General features: G+C 43.3%; 1 protein-coding gene across 4 annotated transcripts in view; it reads right to left on the bottom strand.

Annotated features, from left to right (window-relative positions):
* Window positions 1–9678: 9678 nt before the first annotated feature.
* The window catches only part of CDC25B (cell division cycle 25B), a 32360-nt gene continuing 20292 nt past the window's right edge, over window positions 9679–21746 (bottom strand). For 2 of the 4 annotated variants that reach the window (XM_078674549.1, XM_078674551.1), the window contains exons 9-16: window positions 21416–21490; window positions 18419–18604; window positions 17855–17950; window positions 17688–17750; window positions 16354–16452; window positions 16035–16168; window positions 15058–15169; window positions 9679–11934 (exon numbers count right to left, since the gene is read on the bottom strand). In XM_078674549.1, coding sequence (XP_078530675.1) covers window positions 11794–11934; window positions 15058–15169; window positions 16035–16168; window positions 16354–16452; window positions 17688–17750; window positions 17855–17950; window positions 18419–18604; window positions 21416–21490 — 906 coding nt within the window. In that variant the 3' untranslated portion in view covers window positions 9679–11793. The remainder of the gene's footprint in view (window positions 11935–15057; window positions 15170–16034; window positions 16169–16353; window positions 16453–17687; window positions 17751–17854; window positions 17951–18418; window positions 18605–21415; window positions 21491–21746) is intronic. The other 2 variants (XM_078674550.1, XM_078674552.1) reach the window with 1 other exon arrangement.

The raw sequence follows: 21746 nt of genomic DNA, 5'->3' as shown, positions 1-21746 counted from the left end.
AATTATGTATTAAACCAAAACAGAACACATCCTGATTGGAAAAAGTGGTTGATCTGGCCCACAGATACTAATAACTGTCAAGATAGATTCCTGAACAAAACACAGGGGTTCAAAATGACCAGGCCAGACCCTAGATATTCCCAAAGACAACACCCAGGGATAATAACCACCTACAGTGTGGGCAAATTATGCCTTCAGTGGCTACAAACTTCCACACTGGCAGAAATTAAGCAACACCTAAATTTACTTACTGATGGTGCTGACTTGCGTGATTTCATTATGGAACGGCGCAAACAGCGTCAGAAACGTTTCATAGCAGCCTCTGTATATGCAGCATACAACGAGGCCTGGAAGGTTACTCAAATTGAGACAGCAGAAAGTATACGGGAAATTGACCGTATTAATTTGGAAAAATCACTTTCTGTAGTGGACAATGGGTTAATGACTCTGTCCTCCAGAATTTTTTCTCTGGACAGCATTGTGTCTTCAGCAATCGACATATTATCGCAAGACTTACTGTTGTTACAACACGGCCAGTCTCAATTGCGTTCTATTGTACAGCTTGGCTGGACGTTACAAAATCTGCGTTCAGGCTATGTGCCTTGGCGTTTAATCAACACAACGTCACTATTCAATATCTTTAACCTTACTGATAAACAAATCAGTATGGCACAAAAGGGTGCTGATTATACAATCCTGAGCATTGAGAAACTTGAGATTACCAGTGACAATGTCAGAACGACCTGTCAGTGAATAGATAATACATGGGATAATTAATATTCCAATATCAACCTTCAGGTTTCAATACTGCCAAAAATATATACAGGCTGGCATGTACGAAAAATTGGGAAAGGGGTACATTAAAACAACATGGAACCTGCCCTATTCACATGCATGTGTCAGTAATAAAGGACAGAAAGTGTTTCTTAGTGGCAATAATTGTGCAATGTCACTGAGCGGTACACTTCTGTGTAATGGAATTAGTTTGCATGGAGCCTGTGAAGGGAACTCAAATAACCTTTCATGTCACCAGCTAGGCGCACCTGCAACAGAGATAGAACCATTCTTTCAAAGACTCTATAATGGGAGTTACATTCTAATTGTAGATCGCAGATGCTGTAGTCTTATGCCAGGGACTCCTTATCTCGTAACTACGACTGCGAAGGTCAAGTGCTGTGGACGCTTATTGTTCCCCAGCTCCCTTCCAGACAGGGAGGCAAGGGCATGGCCCAACTTGAAAATTACTTCTATTCGAGTAGATACTTTAAGCAGAATGAAAACAGTGCTTCTTCAGACGCCGACCAGGCTCACGTCATCAAAAGAAACGTATGATCTCCTAGTCGCAAGGACGACTGCAGAGATTCACTCCTTATTATCAACTAATTCCCCCATACATTTCGCAGAAATCCTGAATGAAATCTTAAATATTTCTGATACCAGTGGAGTCTCAAAAGTATTTAAGACAGTATTTTCGATGGCATTAACACCATTCAAAGCCATACTGGGTATTTTTCCAGACTTCGTCCATTCGATTTTTGGCGGACTTCCCCTCATTTTGGGACTAATTGCAGGAATCCTATTCTTAGTCCTTATATTTCGTTATGGCAAACCATGTCACAGACAAAACACCTGCGACAAGGGAAGAAACAATCCTAGCCATTGGATACCGGGACCGGATATCAAAAATCCTGGGACTATCCCGGCTTAGAGACCTGAACATGACTTGGTTTCTTTCATTTCGACCAATGTGGCATCGATGTGTTTTACCTGTATTAAGGTGCTTGCTATGCGGAGAAGAATGCGTGTTAGACACCTGTCTGACGCTACAATCAGATGCGCCTATGGATGCAGAAACATTGTTGAGTCCGATAAAGGCTCATGCTTTGTGCTGCCCTCAACGGCTACCAATCCTGATGACTGCATTCGTGGAGGCTTCACCACTACGATTAAGGGGTAGTGAAGTTCAAGATGAAAGCAGCATTGATCAGGTACGACCTTCTGTCAGCGACACAAATCAAAACGTCAATGGAGACAATCATGCGCACGAATGCATGGTTACACCTTTTTCCGAGTTAGTGGAACTCTCCCAGGAAGCTGTTGACAACTTTTTCGAGAGTCTAAATGATATGATGTTCTCACCAGAGCAGAAATAGAGACTTTTGAGCAAGCTCGCACACGGCGTTCCCTGAATTTGGCCTTCAACTAGAATAGCAAAATACCATGAACAATTTTCCCTCCAGTTCACGGACAGCAATTTTTTTCAGCAGCCCCAAAATATTTCTACATATTTTTCGGGACACTTATCTTCTGCTTAAAGTAAGAACTATTCTTAGAGAACTAAGGTTTCTATTTTTAAAATACTTTATAGACATTAGCTGCCCGCTGATATGTTCATAATTATTTTACTCTGTGATGGAATGGTCTCAAACCTTTTTTTTTCTGTATTAAGAGCCATTTCATGTGTAAATTCTCATATACAAACTAGTGATGATGTATAGATATGCGTGATTACTTTAGCATTATTCTACAGCTTGAGTGCATATATTACATGTGACTGTTTTTTCCGTATATTTGATAATTTCAAAATGCATTTATGTATTTTGGGGTGGTAAGGTATACACGATACCCTACAGTATGTTTTACTATGCATAGATTCGTAAATATGTCCATAGTTAGCGTGGAGTGGGTGTGATGTATTCCTATAGGTTCTGTATCGATCCCCCTATTCCTGACCCTATTCTGGTTAACAAGTTAACTAGCAGCCATCCCAGGAGGCAGAAAACCCCCATGATGCAGGAACCGTTATCTGATAAAGCCACACTACGGCACAGGAACGTGTTATCTGAGTAGGTCATAACGCTTGCCATCTAATTAGACAAGCGATATTCCTCCAGCCCCTGATAAGGCATACGGAGTTCTCAAAACAAATCAAACCTATGACAGACCTGGGAAAAACCCTGCGGCCATTGTTTTGATTTCACCGAGAACTTCAGCAAAAGAATGTGCTAACGACCAGGTCGTATGACATCCTTATTGACGTATCTATGTCCATCCTTACGTCAATCTCGGCACCTTAAAGGTATAAATATTACCGATATTGCCCTATGCAAACACACGCGGTGGTGACGAGATCGGAGCAGCCAGACTTGCCGAAGCCCAGAGCAGAGCAGACCCCGCTGGCGCAGCCCCGCCTTCCTGACGCGCTGAGAACGAGAAGCTGCCTTTTCTCCTGCCGAGAAATCCAGCTCCGGCGCTTCCGGGTAGCCCTCGCAGGCAGCCTGGAATATCGAGACCAGAGACGAGAGATACCATCCCTCATTCATCCTAGATTCCAGGTACAGAACTGAATAACCCCTCGCAGAGAATTCTCTAGTCAGTCACTTGGCAAAACAAACTTAACTTAAACTGCTACTTTCTATTCCCGCCCACGTATTAGGCTTAGGTCAGGTACACGGGGTAGGCGTAGCCAGAAACACCAGTTGAGTACGATTAGTCAAATGTATATGTGTATGTATTCATTTTATTCATTTTAAACCATCATATGGCTTAGAAACCATATCAATGTTTTTACAGTATTATTTTATACTTCTGCTTTTTATGTATGCACTTTACTTAACCATAAGTATTGCAATAATATCGATCCATTTCTCTTGTATGAGAAAAGAGACTGATCAATAAATAACATCTTTTATTGAACACACCCGTCTCTTACTTTTCTCTACAATCTGGTGAGACTAAGAATGCACGTGCTGACTGAGTAAAATAGGTCGTCTTTTGTTTTCACACGACTCTAGAGATACACTCTTGATTAGGGGAGAGCAAAGTTGTCATGTTCTATGGTTGTCAGAAACTAAATGCCTTCTTGTCTATCCAGGGAGGTTCAACTCCTCCTTGCCTATTCGAGAAAGTTTCTAGTGAACTCTGAGCTAGCTGGCAAACCCAAAACTTTAAGTCTAATATCGACAGTATTAGACCTAGTTAACGTCTGGTCTAGGCCTATACTATTGAAGGTATTATTCCAATGCGCAGAGCCTATTGGGATAATAGGAACTACACTACACCTGTATTAAGGATACCACTGATTTTATGAGAACCGTCCATGGTGTAGTGTGGGAGGACAATTTCCTACTCATTAGTATTGATATTACAAGCCTTTATACATGTATTTCACACCAACATGTGCTTGAGGCAGTAGATTTTTTCCTGAAAGGGAAACCACTCAAATAACAGGAGCACAATATGATGTTACTAAAATTGATATCTTTCTGCCTTAACAATAATATCTTTTGGTTTGCAGGGCAGCTGTACTGGCAGAGGCAATGGACCGCGATGGGCATGTGCTTCGCCCCCAGTTACATAAATTTATTTGTGGGCTGCTGGGAGAAGCACGTGGCCAGGGCGGACATTAACGACTGCTGAGTGGACAAAGACGCTTTGTGGGCCAGATACATAGACGATCCATTTACAGTCTGGCTGGGTTCTTTGAAGAAAGCCGTGAGATATATTGAAGTATTGAATAATACTTTGGATCTTCAGTTCACTAGTCACAACAGCAGCACACAGTTACCCTTTCTAAATGTACTGGTATATGTGGAGGATAATTGATTGCAAACACGGCTATATAGAAAATCGACATCCAGCTATTCGATATTACATGCAAAAAGGCAGCACCCACGGAGCCTCGTCAATAGTATCCCATATGAGCAACTATTGCGATTGAAGCGAAATTGTTCCACACCACAGACCTACACACAGGAAGAAAGGAGGCCCAGCTAAGATTTGAGAATAGAGACTACTCCAAGAAAGTCTGCAAAGAAAGTACACAGCATGGATAGACAGCTATTACTGATGGATGTATGATGTTACAACGCATACTTTAACAACGCCTACCTTTACAACGCATTTTTTACACCGCAACATCCATTACAACGCATGCCATTACAACGAATTCTTTGAAACTACCTTTACAACGCATTCCACTACAACGCATACTACATTTACAACGCATACCATTACAACGCATTACATTACATTGCATGTAAGGTAAGTTTTGGATAGTGTAGGGGTAAAAATTACTATTCTAACTCCAGGGGGTGCAACAGTAGGGTAAGTGTTGGATAGTGTAGGGGTAAAAATTACTATTCTAACTCCAGGGGGTGCAACAGTAGGGTAAGTGTTGGATGGTAATGTTATGCGTTGTAATGGTATGCGTTGTAATGACTGAGTTGTAATGACTGAGTTGTAATGACATGCGTTGTAGTGGTGTGCGTTGTAGTGTCATGCGTTGTAATGACTGCGTTGTAAATGCATGCGTTGTAATGGATTTTGCATTGTAAAAGTTTTGTTGTAATGGTAGTGCGTTGTAAAAGTTGCGTTGTAAAGGTTGTTCACCATTACTGATTCCCAAAAACAAAGGGAAAGGGGAAAACTTGGTGACCAGACTGATTATGAATTTTTCAGCAGAGTCCAGGGAAGTCTTCCAGGTGGTTAAACAACATTGGAATATTTTACAAACATATTCCAGAATTGGTCCTATGCTACCTCCAGAACCTAATATTACACACAGCAAGAGCACATCCTTCAAGAATTTAATAGTACATAGCCAATATACTGAAAAGGCTATTGAGAAACCCAAAATTACTGTGTTTTTTCCCATGTACTACGTTTAAGACGTGTAGGGGGAGCAGTAACACAAAGGAGTAAGAGGTCCCACGTAGGAAACAGCAAAAACAGATCTCAAAACTGCTTAAATGCAATTCGAATTTTGTTATGTGCTGTTTGATTCGCCCTTGCTGGAGGAAATATATCGGCTGCACAGTGCATACAGGAAAAAAAGTGTATTGGAGCACATTCAGGACATAACAAAGAGAGATGGAACATACCCAGTAACCAGGCATTTCTCTACTGATCACAACAGTGATAGCAACCTATTGCACTTTTTTGTGTAAATCAGATCCCCGCAATGATAGAGAAGGCGACAAAGTCAGAGCTTTAAGGCAACTGGAGTCCTGGTACATTATAGAGATGAGGATCAGAGCCCCACGAGGACTCAACAACAATGAGGAGTTGTAGACACATATTGGATGGCCATACACTATTTAGAGCAGTCACTTTTATAGCACTTCTTAGCATAAATAGATTTTTTGCACAGACTTAAGCGGTACAGGCTCAGGCTTATCAGCATGCATCATCCCCAAGGAACCTAGACCCCTACAGGGCTTAATTGCAAACCTTGATATTTCACATTATATCGACAGGTTAACCCATACAGGGCCTCATAGGTATATACATAGGTTGATTTATTAAACACTTAAGTGAGTTCACTGTGAAGATGTATTTCACGTAACGTATGGCGGCTGGTCGTTGACGAAAACACACACATCTTGACATGGCAGTTCCATCACATAGTCTCTAACATCTTGAATTATAGTTCTTACATTGAATATTTATGTTTTTATTGGATGAATTGTGGATGTATTTTATTGTGTATTTTAACAATAATCTATACCAATCTGATTTATTAGGGTAATTTGCGTTGAAATCGTGTATAATGATCCTTTTGTTTTACATTACTGTTTAAATAGCTCCATCGTCAATTTCCATGTAAGAACACTGCCGCCCAATTGAGATTACAAATTGTATTTAAAGTGGGTGATGACGTGAGTATACTGACAATGAAAAGGCCAGTGGGCCAAATCATGAACTTCTGGCGCATAAATACATGACAAACTGTCCCTGGAGTGTGCTTGTGAAAAATGCACATATATATATATCTCCATATATATATGTATATCGCCGAAAACTCCTTACTGCTGCTTCGTTCCCTCGCAGGATGCAGACAAAAAGAGCACGAACCACCGAGCTTTTTAAATGCCTTCAGTTTATTCGCCTTCTGTTACAGGCAAATGCTGGCAGCCATGACGCGTTTCGTCCCTGCTATATATATCTCTCTCACCAGTAGCCAGTAGCTCTCCTTTTCCATACACAGAGCATTTTTTTGGTTTGCTAATAACTTTGGCCCTGTTTGATGAATCTTCACAAAACTTTCCACAAATAAAGCTCAGCAGCCTCAGCTCTTTCCTGTAAAATTTCGGGGTAAACCATCATGTGAGGGCTGGGATACAGGGGGGGCCCAAAACAAAAAATCTCCATGTATTTTCCGTAGACCTCTTTAAGACTTAACAGAATTCCACCAAATTCACGAGGAAGCTAGATCTTAGTCCGTAAATTACGCTTTTAGGATTTGGTATAAATCCGTTAGGCAGTTTTTTTGAGATATGAAGGGTAAATAAATTATTGTTTTGGGAGTTGGTGTCTCCGGAGGGCCGCAAGCCTCCTGAAAGAACGGAGCCCTGTGATTGGTTGAGAGAGTCATTTTTCCCATGAGGCTTCACTCTCACAGGAGCGTGAGGCTCCAGTAAGACCTGCGAGATCGAACGCTCTGACTAGCAGGCTGTTAGAAATTAAATGGCTACCATTACGGTTTACTGCGAAAAATTGGAGTTGTTGTGGAAATGAAATAAAAAAGATATACAAGGGGGCAGCAGCAAGGCAATACAGTCCCCCTTGTTGTAGAAAGGTGTCTGAGGGATAACTACTGTGAAGAAAATTAATATATATTGTTTTTCATTAATACAATCTCACGAGAGTCCCGCTGATTCGCGAATAGTAAAAAGGGGTAGATGAGTTCTCCATGCACATCGTGGTTTTTGAGAAAAAGTGTGTAAGGGATAAGTACTGTGATGAGTAGATAGTTAATTCTCATTATAAAGAAAAATGTTATGATACCGCGAAACTCTTGTGGGATAGTGAAAAGTAGGAAGGACTAGGCGATGTCTGAATACACTCTGATATGCACGTGTTACAGTATGAAGGAGTCTTTACTGGGGATTGTGTTTAGGAAAGCCTACTATTTATGCTCATTGGCTTGGAAAGAGTTGTGAGCAGAGTTAAGGCTCATCCACACACCCTACTATGCACACCCGAGGTCTGAAAGGAGAGGCAATCCCTCCCCACATTCTACTACACAAACCCGTCACCTGAGAGGCCTGATAAGAGAGCCCAGTTTCTCCCCAGTTCCTACAAAGCACAAAAATCATTACAGAAAGAGGTCCCAGCAGAGAGGCCAGTCCCTCCACACAGCCTACTAAGCACACTCATCATCTTAAAGAGTGGTCTAAAAAGAGAGCCCAGTCCGTCTACAAGCCATATTATCCACACTCTGCATTACTGAGAGAGGTCTCAGCAGAGGCCAGTCCCTGCACACACACGTTATCTGTGAGGTCCGAGTGTGGACAGGACACTCCCTATCCACACCCACCTACGCACACCCGTCACCTGACAGAGGGGTCTGAAAGGAGAGGCCAGTCCCTTACCAACGCCTACTACGTACACCAGTCATTTGAGGGAGGGGTCTGAAAGGAAAGGCCAGTCCATCCACATACCCTACTATTCACACCTGTCATCTGAGAGGTCTTGAAGGAGAGGCCAGTCCCTCCCCACTCACTACTATACACACCTGTCATTTGAAATGGGAGGTAGTATGAAGGGCGGAGGGGGCGCACACAGAAGGATTTGATGGGCATACGGGTCTCCTGCGCAATGTCACTTTGGTAAAGGGGGACCTGGCAAGTAGTTGGGAACAGTTATGACCCTGTATGTAGGCTCACCAGGATACGCAGAAAACAAAAGTGTACATATTCCAGTTTTAGGTTAGGTTTGGCTATGTATTAGATTATTGTTAAGGTTAGCCAACAAACTTGTGTAAATATGTGTATTTGAAATTTCTCTGAATATGTTTGGGTTTTCTGCATATAAAATGCTTTGTGTTATGAATAATGATCATGTTTTATTAATTTTAATAAAATACGGCCGGGGTTTATAATAATAATCCACATTTGTAAAGCGCACAATCACCCGTAAGGGTCTCTTGGCGCTGGGGGCCGTCGGGAAGATTAAGCAAGCTATTGCCCAGAGTCACATGGTGCTGGGCTAACCTGCCGCCGGCACGGGGGATCGAACCGTGATCCCCAGATTCCGGAGTCAGTCGCCCTGGCCGCGGAGCCACACCTCTTCCACTTTATACGACCCTTAATCTAAATATTGTGTTTTAATGTGTCACTATCGATGCCTCGGCAATACTAGGCCATATTGAAAGCAGTGGTCATATGCCTGCAATGAAATTTTTTGGCAGGCGTACTTAGAACAGGGGTAGAAATAACACAAATTGGAGAAATTGAGTCTTGCTGGCAAGAATAAGAGGTGCACTTGTCTTTGATTTCATGTAAATAGACTATGGTGACAAAGAAAAAAGCACTGGCAAAGTTAAGCATTAGACCACGAATCCTAGCATTTAGGTTTTATAGGAGACGCGCAGTGATCAGGCAAGATGCTGTCCCTCACAGTGCAAGAGAGCCAATGCCTGAAGCGGGCTGACCCACTACGCAGTGCTGTGCAGGATGCAAGCAAACTGTAAATGGTCCACAGGATCTCTCTGTATGCATACAAGCATGTATTTGAGGTCTATGAACATGGGAAGACCCCAAAAACTTTAGCTTGTACCTGCTGTGTTGTAGATTCATAGGTTACACACACTTTTTCCTTCTACTGAACGGAGTCAAAATGACCACCCCCATATGCTCCATAAACAAACAAAAAAATCACACTACAACGATGACGGTTTTGACAGGGCAGTTTATTTCCACCCGGCAACATAACGGAGGGCAAGAGGCTCATCTTGGCGCTGCGTTCCCAAATATCTTAAAACCACACACAGATCATGCAACAAACAAAATGCACAACATCGAAATTCAATCGTACATCACTCCGATGTGTTACAACACGATATCCGATTTGCTCTTCCTTCAAAGGTGCATCTACACAAACATGTAAAAGCAACATAACTAACAGAAACACAATATATTTGGGTGGGAGATATTTTGTTTTAAGAATAAGGACAAACAATATCACGTCCCCCCCCCCACACTGGGCAGTAAAAGTAATGTATCAATAAAAGTGACTGCAAAACTCGAAGCAATATATGGGCATAGTATGAAGCTCCTTAAATAAATACAAACAAAATCACCCAATTGCAATTCATCCGATTGCAACATCCTTTCAACTTTGATTTCTTAACATACTGTACATTCGAACCTAACCTATGGAACAATCCTCTTCCATATTTTTTATGTTATAAAGTTTTTACCCTTTTTCTTTTTTTTAACACCCATATACTATAATAACATGTTTAACACATTTTAAAAATAGTACTGGAAGGTCTTTTATATTTATATATTTAAAGTATAAAAATATTCCCTGCACACCCTTCAAAAACTGGTTTTAAAACAAAATACATGCTTTCTTAAACAATATCTGAATCATTAATCGGGTTTACAAGATAATGGCTGCCTCGCCAAATTGAGGCAAAATAATTCAAGTGCTTTATAAAGGATGTCTAAAGAAGCAGCCATATAGGGGGAAGCATGTACATATGTTGCACTCTTGATTTCGGTGGTGCAACACCATATAGCAATGACACAACGAAATGGACCCTGATCGCACAAATCTTCATACTGCACAGGTGCAACTGCTTTTTTTGTCTGGGGGTTAATGGTGTGTAGCCATGATGTTGGTTAAATATTATAAAATATTACTTAACATTATGATTTTCTTATTTAGCCTTTTCATTTCCACGTCTCCAGCTTCTTCGACCTTGTAGGTTTACCTGTGCTAGAATCTTCTATGGTTCATGGGAGCTTGATGTCTGTCCGCCACCATTGGGAGTTGAATTTGTGCACCCCCACCCATCACAACCTAAGCATTCCCTTTCCTGGTAAACTGAAGCAAGCAGAATCCTCTAGCGCAGCCCAAGGAAACTAGAAATTACCGTCACTGTCATAGCAACGACACAATGTCCGAATCCTCTATCCTCGTTTTACGAAACTAGGATTCTTACTACCTAGACCCAAGAACCGAGAACTCTGCCACCAGAGAATAAATAATACAAATAAAGTGGCTGTCATTCTTCAACAAAATTCAAAATTGTCCAGTGGGCGGCCACAGTTGTGATTTTTGTAAAGGCAAATACAGACTTTAGCTTGTATTGTCAATAGCCCTCTTCCTACTACTAATATATATATTTTTTATGTAGGTTTTTGAGGAAATCTGCTGTTTATCACTATTTCCAGCTTTTCCCCTAAATCAATTATAAATAATCTGTGAAAATCACTATAATTTGTTACTTGCAAAAGGGAGGAGTCTTTTTTTTTATCATTCTGGCGAACAGCATTTATATAATGTATGGCGGACCATCGAAATCCCTTGAAAGAATTTTCCAAGCTTCTTTAAGATATTTTCTGTTGCACTGGAAGGAGAAACGGAACAGCACTGTTTCAGCTAGTGGCCTAAACAAACCAGGCGATGTCCATTTTTTTTTTTGTGTGCTTCCATGTTGTGTTTAGACCACTTGTGGCGGAAGATGCTCCATGCGAAACGGCACACACCGCAGACTTGACAAGCACACCCAGTTGCGTTTTGCCCAGGTTCATGTTGTTTGTAGGTGGACAACCACACTCCGATCTCTCACGAAGAGCATTTTCTGCAAAAATGTCAGTGGAAAATGAAAATGGACTCTTGCCATAGGGTCCAGCCCACGGCAAATGTCTTTCCAGCAGCTGTCTCGAGAAACGTGTTAGTTCCACAGTAGCGGTCGCGGAATGGCAGTGTGGGGCCAGCCCAAGCTTAAAAAGTGTTTTTCGAGCAGGTGTTTTTGGAATGTTCTTGTGGTCCTGCTCCTCATAAATGCTTGAGCCGGTTGTACAGCTCTCGCTTGCTTTTCTCACCGGCCCAGGTTCTGCTCTTGGCACGGAATGTTTTCAGTTCTTCCTTAAATTCTTCGTGGTACATGGGCCGGTAGGCTTGTGGTTCACAATGTACCTGCAAAAGAGGCACAAAGAGGGCTTAGTAAATATTTAATAGAGGAAGCAAGTCATAATATGTCAAGAGACAGCAGAGTTTGTGGATTACAAAACTATGTGGACATACCATTAAGATAGGCATAAAAGGGGCATTGCACTATGCTGGGGTCAACCATAAACACAAAGGCACATACAACATGAATAAGATAGGGATCTCCATATCCTAAACTTTGCCTATTGTCTGCTTTTCAGAGCACACAGAAAATGCCTAATTTGAGAGGGAGCCAGTAACAGGACACCTGAATAAGTAAAGGTAGATGCCACCTTCCACTCGCGCTGTGTTCCCTTGCTTCAGTAGGAGTGTATGGAAAGGTGGTGTATCTCAGGGCAGAACCGGCTAACTGACCATGAACACAAAATAGGGGCTGATGGGAATGAAAAAAAAGAAGCTATCCTGTCACGGAACAACCCTTTTCTGTTATTCTTGGCAGCTGCACTTTTGTCGCAGGATGTCCCTGGTGCTCCTGGACAGAAAATCTTTGAATGCCCCCCACACTCCACACTCCCGCTACCACAGGTGTGGAAGAGGCTGTAGAGACATTGCCTTCACTACACCAGAGGCCTGAATGCCAGCCAGGCGTCTAACATGTAGATACCACTAAAATCTATTTGGACCCCAGCTTACGCAATACTCGCACATGACTTTGGGCCCCCACATTTTTTTAAAGCATTAAGGGCCATATGTAGGTAGCTCAATACCGGTCGGTAATGGCCGAAAATCAGTAAATTTGCCGTTACTGACCGGTATTTAGCTTTTTCTAATGTAGGTGGCTGGATTTAAGGATTCAGTAATTTACCGATTCGGTAATTTAAGGATCGGTAAATTACCGAATCCTTAAAATACCAAATCGGTAAATTACAGAATCCTTAAATCCTATGTAGGGAGCACTCAAGTGAGTGCATTTTTGATTTAAGGATTTGTTATTTACCACCAACTACAAGTTGGTGGTAAATATCGAAAACCTTTAAAAAAGCAATGTTGAGCTTTTTTAACAGTGCCATGTGGCAGGCATACATGCCCTTAGGGCATGTATGTGCGCCACATTTGCACACATGCACGATTCAGGGGTGCAACAGGGTGTCAATGTGACACCCTGCCACCCTTGAATATGTTCCCCCTATTACCGATTTGGTATTTACCGAATCGGTAATAGTGAATGGCTCCCCATTCATTCCTATGGGCCTGCAGGCCCATAGGAATGAATGGGAAGGTATTCCTTATTACCGATTTGGTATTTACCGAATCGGTAATAACGAATATTACCGAATTAGTAAAAATTACCGATTTTTTACCAACATACTATTTACCGATTCTTAAATACCGAATCGGTAAAATTCGGTATTTAAGAATCGGTAAATAGAAATTACCCACATCTGGCCCTAAGTGTTTTCACATGCACTAGCATGCTGTTCCATGTTCACTGCTTGTGCTAGACCCTTTTCAGTTACATAGCCTGAGTACAGGGTATCAGTTGCAGGTATCGCCTGCCAGTGATGGCTTGGATAGTCAGAGGCATATTTACCAAAAAATCGCGCAGCAGACAAGAAAGTCACCTTGCAGCGCTGGTGACAGGGAAAGGGCAGGAATCTGCCGTATTTAACATAATACAGAACATTCCTGTTGGCAGTGCTGAACAATGGGCTACTTAGCGCCAACGTAGGCACCCTTGCATCGTGGTACAAGGGAGCCCGCATTGCAGACTGGATTGTTTTAGTGCGGGATGGGACACCTTCCTGTACAAAGAACAATCCCCAGAGCATTCTCCTCTTTCTGTGTGTGCTGCAGAATAGAAAGAGGAAAAAACAAAGAGAAATAACATATTTCTCCTCATTATGCATCCCCTGAGGATGCGTAGCCTTTTGACGCATTCCCAGGTCTACCAGTAATGGTAAATCCATGGATGTTTCGAGTGGAAACACCTCTCTGGGGCAGCATAACGCACCTTGATTTGCGCTGCGTGGCGTTACTCTAGATCAAGCCACTCAGAGCCACGTAAGGGCGCCATGCGTAGCTTGATAAATATAACTTCTGAGTTGCGTCACTCTTGCGCCCCGTTGCGTGGTGCCAGGGTAATGCAGCTCATAGATACTTTTTGTCCTGAGTGTACTTGGACAGTTAGAGTGGGATTCCCAGTGGAGGGGGTTCCAGGGGGGGAGGAACTTGTGACCACCCAACAAAAACCTGGTTGGTGGATGGATTGACTGAAGCTGGAAATTGCCCTATGGTGTCTGTAAGCATTTCAAAGTTCCAATTAGGGTTCACTCTGGAAGGTGGGCCATACCGAAGCAGAGTCGACATGCACTGCGATTACTCTGCTCTGCAGCTACCCATCCCATGCAACCTGGTGGCAATATTCTACTGAGCAGCGCTTCTCACAGGCTCCACAAACCTGTGACGGCCATGAACATATCTGCAAAGTGTCATAGCCACCAGCGGAATATTCTATTGGTGTTCCTGTTTTTATCAGCCTCAGAACAATGAAAAATTGAATCAGCTTTTATGCCGCTTATCTGCAGTAGGAGCTCAACCCACTGAGCAATTTTACACACAGCAGATAAAAAAGTAGCTCAAATACCTGTCAATAAACTATGTGTGTACCTTAAGATACATTGTGTACAACTAGCCAAAAGACACAACCTGCAGTCCTAAGCATCCCTAAACTTGGTTTCCGAGTGGACTACTTTATCTTCAAAGAATGCTACTTTTGCCACACATCCATGTTTTTTCACTCATATTGCCGCCCCTTTTAAAGGGGCAGGGTTTGGTGCGAACCAGTTCGAAGGCAACTCAGAAGCATTTTACTGCTTCTGGGTTCCTGCGCGCCTGGCAATCAATACCTGTGCCTCTTGTAGGCTGGTGCCAGCGGAGTCCCTCGCCACCACTAGCCACACAGGTGGCACCTGCGTCTTGCCATAGGCATGGCTCCCCATAGTTAGTGGTGCCTTGGCAAAGATTCTTCTATGGCATTTCTAGCCCAACCCTGATCCTGGGGTGTGATGAAATGCACGGTTGACCCTGCAGCCCCAGCACCATCCAACTGAAATAAAATCACAGCGAGAGAGATATGCGAGAGAGCCTTACTTGGAACTTTGGGAAGAAATCCTTATATCCGCCTTTCAAGACATAAATCTCGGGGTAGTGAAGGCTGGGGTATTCATTGCGCATCCGGTCTTTTTCACGGACAAAGCGACACCTGCAAAACAGAGGAGGTTAAGTATCTACAGGCTGCTGGTACAGCATCAACTTTATTTAATTGTAAGTAATAATAACAGTGTTGTGCTCCAACCCAACTTCACACAAGTGTCAACTCATTGCATGGTTTCCAAGAAGCCCCATTGTACGCATGCATAAAGAGAATGAGTAGACAAGGTTGAAGATGACACAGCTGGACAGGGCCACCTTTGCAGCTGTGTAACTGCTGCAAAGCTTTGGCATTGGTGCCAGTCAATTTACGCTCAGGTTAGAATTAAGTGGGGCTGATGCATTTTGGGCACTGGTCCCAACTCACAAGACACACAATTTGCAAAATTGCCCCCCCCCTCCCACTTTGGTCCCAACAGAATACTGATCATATTTTCAACAACATTGAACTAACAGATGAAGCAATGCACAACTATGCAACGGCCTTACATATACTGGCAGAATTCTTGATTTTGATGCTTGAAATTTGGAACAAATCTTACTATGAGTTCTGTGATAAATTTTACATTCCAACAATTCTTTTCAAAAAGGAAATACAGATATTTCCAAAAATCGCCTGTCTGTGGAGGGGGTTTGAACAAGATTAGCTGGTCATCTCTATTCCTGTTCAAACTCTGGCCCACTTAAGAGCCTCTGTAAAGGGAGACGGTGTTAATTGTGTCACTATTGACTGTGGACCTAGGAATCCTGCCCACTTGATCACACCTTTGTGAGACTGGGAGAATCAGGATTATAAATATTTGCACTTTTGACCCTCAAGACTGAATGCTACCAAGGACAAAGATGAGCCCTGCGTTAACTCGTCTGCAACCACACACCAGCACACCCATACCATCTTTACAGTGAATGATACTTACATTCGGGGCCCTCTTTCGGAGGAAAATTCACAGTGAAAGATTAGGATAACTCGCTTCTCTACACTGACTGGAACAATTGGCGTTTTCAACAAGTACTCCTCCACGTCCTGCTCCATGGGAAGGTTTACTGCGCCCTAAAGAGAAAAACTCCAGGTAAGTCAACTCTGCAAGATGGACAATGCAAACTGCGGAAATCACACAAGCGTTTTTAAGAACTGTAGGCCATCGAGTGGGACAGCTAGCTCAGGTATAGGTGCACTGATAGGACCCAAAAAAACCTCCTGAGATGCAGAGCAAGTAAAAAAAAGTAACAAGTTACCTTAATGTGGCCGCCTTCGAACTCGTATGGATACCGGCAGTCGATAACCACACAACGCTCCACAAGGCTCTTAAATTTCCCGCTCATAACAGCCATCATCTAGTGGAAAAAAGCAATTTACAAGGTTAAAACACTGGGAGCATGTAATTGCACAAGCTTTGCTCCATTGTACAAGAAAAGACGCTCGTCTTGCATTTTGGCTGTCCTCTACTTTTTTGGTGCCTGCTACCAGTGCAGCCGAGGGGAACTGGATACAAGGACACATTCTTAACACCGTTCATTCTTCAGTACTAGCTCCTAAAGGGGGAACATCCATTACGACGCGGTGTTTACACCGCACTACCATTACAACGCTGGTTTTACAACGCAAGTCGTTACCACGATTTGCGCTGGAGGGCGCTCTAGGCTAAGGAATAGTAGATTTACTATTCCAACACCTTCCCTACTGTACGTAGGCTGGAGTTGGAATAGTAAATCATACTATTCCTAAGCCCAGCACCCTACAGCGCAAGTCGTGGTAACGACTTGCGTTGTAAAACCAGCGTTGTAATGGTAGTGCGGTGTAAACACCGCATTGTATTGACATACAACCCCTATGAGCCTCCTTGTGCTGGGATGAGAAAGATGAGGGTGGGATCCTTTGTGCCATTTACCAACTCCGCTACTGGAGAGTTACCCGAGAATGGCCTAGTGGTAGTCTTCTCAAAATCTGTGGTGACCAGAAACAACTTCAGCTGTTCACTGCAGGCTGCCCAGGGATCTTCATAAAATGGGGCTCAGCCCCCAGGTGGCTATATACTCAGCAGCCCATGCAAGTGTGGTATGCTTTTTTAAGAAAAAGTCAGTCCGGGTTCCAATACTGCATAACAGCCCAGCGGATGGTCAGTTTTCGTCTAGCATCACTTGGTTAGCTGTAAAGTGCCTCCTTCCCACTTGTTTAATCCCACCAGGCTCCCATTCTGCCTCAAAAGTGTTATTAACAGCAGCTGGGCATTGCTGTGGAAGATTTCTGATCTACCCATTCTCACTTTTCTCAGCTGAGCCTGTGTCACAACGATCTCCCTTTAGTCCTCTTTTTATGACAGCCGCTCTAGGCTTGCTGGGATTTGTAGTTCTATTTATCCATTGACAAAGATGGCCGACAGGCCATAGAATGCCTAGTGCCGGTGGTCGAAAAGCAGGATTGTCTATAAGTCACCCTCACACTATGGAGCCAGGTTGCGGCTTTTTATTCAACGCCTCCTTAAAAGTAAATAATTTTCGTTCAAGATGCATGCAGCCAGCAGTCACAACAAGAGTGCAGGGAAATACCTGCAGACTCGGAAGCTACCTACCATTTCAGGAGAGATGTACTTGAGATCCTGATGTTTTCCTTCGATGGTCTTCAGAACATAGGCCTGGAGGTAAACAGGGAATCATGTTAACAACCATGAAGGCCATTGTGTAACATTAATTTATTTTTTGTGTTAAAACGTTTGACTGCGTCTGCTTGGTCCTCTACCTTTGAGAAATCGCCAATGAGTTCCCGCTGATCGTCGTCTAAGATGTTTTCGATTTCATCAGCGCAAAAAGACTTTGATCTGCACAGTCTGATTTTCTGAAATAAGAAAGGTAAAGCAGAGTTCGAATCAGGCCAGTAAATGTTTAAGATCAACTTGTCTCTCAACGAGGTCCAAAGATTTTATTTTGCACCAGGCATAATTATGCACCAGGCACTTTAGAATTCTAATCTTGCTGGGCAGTAAGGTGACAGACAAGTTAACCAGTGTCATGCCACAGAGCTCACAAATTCATAAGAATCGTCGTAAAATGTATTTAGTGGCCTATATTTTATAAAGTGCTTAGTAGGGAAAGCTCTAAAATGACCCCAATATTGTTAGAAAAGGAGACCCAGAGGGAAGACTAATTTGCCATGGTTCACTCAATTAGGCTATCTGGTGAAGCAAAGATTATTACTTTTGGTTTCTGGACCAGTCATTAATTTAGCTAATAAACTTCTTGATTGAAAAGACAAAGATGGAGCCAGAAGACAATATATCCTCCCGATGCCCCTCCCATGACTCACCGGTTCCTCCTTCTCCGCCGTTTCTTCGATGGCGTCACCTAACAGACTCTTCCTTCGCTTGTTTTTCACCGGTGTGTTGTCGTCCTCAGGCCGGTCCATCCTCTTCAAGAGAGGCCGGATGACCCTGCAGGGCATGGAGGGCGAACGGAAGAGACGGCGGCATTTGCTCCGGATAATCAGATCCTGCTGGGACATGAGGTATGACTTGCATCAAAACACTGCCTGACTGCCTGACTTATGGAATGTAATACTATTGGCAGGAATGAAAACAGAGAAAATACGTAACAAAGTAATGGAAAGGGTTTGGTACCGAAAGTACCTTTGTGGCACTTGAAGTGACTAACTACAGCTCTCATAACGGTACAGCTCTAAAAGGCTACAAATGACGAGCAGTGTCTTACCACCGTGAAGGTAATCATGTTTTTGATAATGGAAGGATTAAAGGTGAAGACAGCTTGCTAGAAATCCAGCCAATGATTACACAGAATACTATCACAGAACTATTTTGCCCCTTATCTTGGGCCAAGGATTCCTTGAAGAGGCTTGCAAATTTAATTCAGGTGGCAGCGCCATCTTATATGGTATTTTTCTCCAACATCCATTTATGGTTTCAAGAATTAAGCTGAGCCATCATATTGCTTAGTTCTTGCTTGTAGTTTTCTATGGTATTCCATGCAAGTAATTCTGACCCAAAAGACAGAAATTCTTATCCCTAGGGTAGCATGCTTACAGTCATGCATTAAAGTGTGACGCTGTGACCTCAAGCCAAAACTGGCTTAGAAGCCAGTAAGCTTTCTGAACACCAAAATGGTGGCCTATTGTTAGAAAGGGTAAAGTGAAACTACACATCCCAGGATGCAAAGTGCTTTTAATTAAAAGGGCATTGGCAGGTTCTGTGTCAGAAACTACATGAAACCAACTACACTTCAACTGTGCGGAAGCAAGAAAACGTGTTCTTGACACTGCATGTGAACGATTACACGAGATGCCTCCATATTATCACAGACTTTAAAGTCTAGACCAATCAAGATGCAGGGCCCACCTGTACGGTGGCCTCCAGTTATGTTATGTAAGAATGTATACAGTTTATCTGTCTTACTACTGAGTCGATCCTTCACACCCATCTGCACATTCATATATTGTATTGTATTGTAATAGCATTTATATAGCGCTTACTACCCATGACGAGGCGTCGAAGCGCTTTTTCTGCGACATATCACGTTATCCAAAGACTTTCTTTTCTTTTTGGGGGAATATTGACTCTTACATCATGTTTGCACGAGCGCAGTGTATTTTTTGTATAGCACAGATGTTATTCGATGGTGCGTCCAGGCGCTCTACAGAGAAGAGCGTAAGAAGTCCAGCAGTAGGAATAAGCCCCACGCAGGGACATCTGGGGTAGGGCACGCCCCTGAGCTGGGGGAGGAAGAGAGGTGCTCACCACTAATCTCTTTGTCGGCTTGTTAAAGATAAACACTTCTAATCTGATGGAAGACACCTTCCCGACGACTCCCTGTAAACAGCAATCATGGCCTCTCACAGCAGCGCTTGTCTGCTATAATGTCACGTCAGCCTGTGAACAGCCCCCCGGGGAGCCCCACTGCGCCCAGGCACACAGCCACCGGCAGGGCCGGGTACCGTACGGCGGCAGTGTTCTCAGCGGCGTGGAATGAGAGGCCAGGGTTTGAATGTTCGAAAGTCGCAGCATCACACGCTCTTTGTTTTTAAACGTTTACAATGCAGCCGTGACGTCAAGTGCAACAGGCTCCCTCGACAGCACGTGGGAAGTAGGACAAGCCCCTGTTGTAGGGGCGCTGCTGATAAGGCGGGCATTATGGGTGCATTATTTAGGGCCGTGCACCTACAATAGAGGCCTCTTTGTGCAGGAAGTCTGAACACAGTAATTCTGTGCTGAACATTTACATAGGCATGTGTAGCTACGGGGCCATGAAAAGGCAACATTCACCGGAAACCACACACTTCTTAACCCCAAGAGTTGACGAGCTTTGTCAAAGGCAATAGGTCGCGCCTTTATGGCCAACTTGACTTTGCTAATAGTTTTTAGCCTTGGTGTACATGTACATGTCTACAAAAATAACAAAGTAAAAAAAGGCAGCCTTTTAATTTTTATCATTCATGCCTACAAAAGGATGCATTTTTATTTATTTACCAATTTGGATCGGTAGTTAAAAAAAGTAGCGCAAAAGCCTTTATTTTTGGGAGGGGGGCATAGGGGAAGCAATGTGGAAGATTGGGTGAAGGAAGCAGGACGAGGAGTGGGAAAAAGAAGACTGGAGGGTGCGTGTGGAGGGAAGTAAAGGCTGGGACAGTGGGGCGCAGGTGGGGAAGCAACATGGAGAAACAATGGGAGAGACATGAGGACACTAGTGGGGGAAACACAGAGGGCCTGGGTGGTAAGGAGAAGCAGTGGCTAAGAAAGCAACATAGAGTGTGCAGGGGAGTTGCACATGGACAAGAAAAGCACAACGGCAAGAAAGCAATGAAGGGAAGCACACAAGGGTGAGCACAACATGGAGGGGTAGGGAGAAGCGCACGGAACCTTCAGCAGCACACTGCACTCCGCAGTGGGGAGAAAAACACGAGGAACACTGATGGGAAACATATGCACTCCCATAATTAAAAAAAGTAGCACATGAAAAGCAAGCAGTGGAATCATAGAAGCTAGTCAGTCAAGACACAGTAAACAGGTTATGCTCCATGGGTGGGACAAACACAAGATTGACAAGCATAGACACCAATCACAAGAGGGAAAACAATGCAAGTAATGGGAGGGCTCCAAGCCCCTGAGTGTTCTGATGATGGTGTGCAATGCAGCAGCAAAATGAGGCGCAAACATATTTTTGCAAAAATTACATAAAAGCATCTACAGTTACTCCCAGAGCAGCGTTTCTGAAACCGGTTCACTCATTTCTCCTGCTCCTCAGAATCCACCCAGCCATTCGCCCTCCAAACCCCAATACTTTTTAAGACCCTCACCGTTTCAGATTCTTGTGTCCGGACGAGGGGGGCTGTCAGCAGGTTCTCCATCCCGGACGGGAGGTTGGTGTCATTCTGGGGGGAAAAGGGCAGTTTAATGAAGAAGCACAAGAGACGTTTGCATCAACTTTGCATGACATTTCACAAGTATGACTTCAATCTCTCAAGGCCAAGTCAATTTTCATCAGTATCTTTTTATGTAGTGTTTGCATCTCTAAAGTAGTTTATAAACATGACGCTAAAATGTTATTGAGATCTCGTGTGCTCCTGAATTTGGTCAAAACAGGAGTTTCTGGCAAAACTGGGATTATAAATTGTGCAGGCAATCTCA

The sequence above is a fragment of the Lissotriton helveticus genome, chromosome 2_1, assembly GCF_964261635.1.
Source record: "Lissotriton helveticus chromosome 2_1, aLisHel1.1, whole genome shotgun sequence".
In the NCBI taxonomy this organism is placed as follows: Eukaryota; Metazoa; Chordata; class Amphibia; order Caudata; family Salamandridae; genus Lissotriton; species Lissotriton helveticus.
This window is presented reverse-complemented; position numbering and strand designations above follow the sequence as displayed.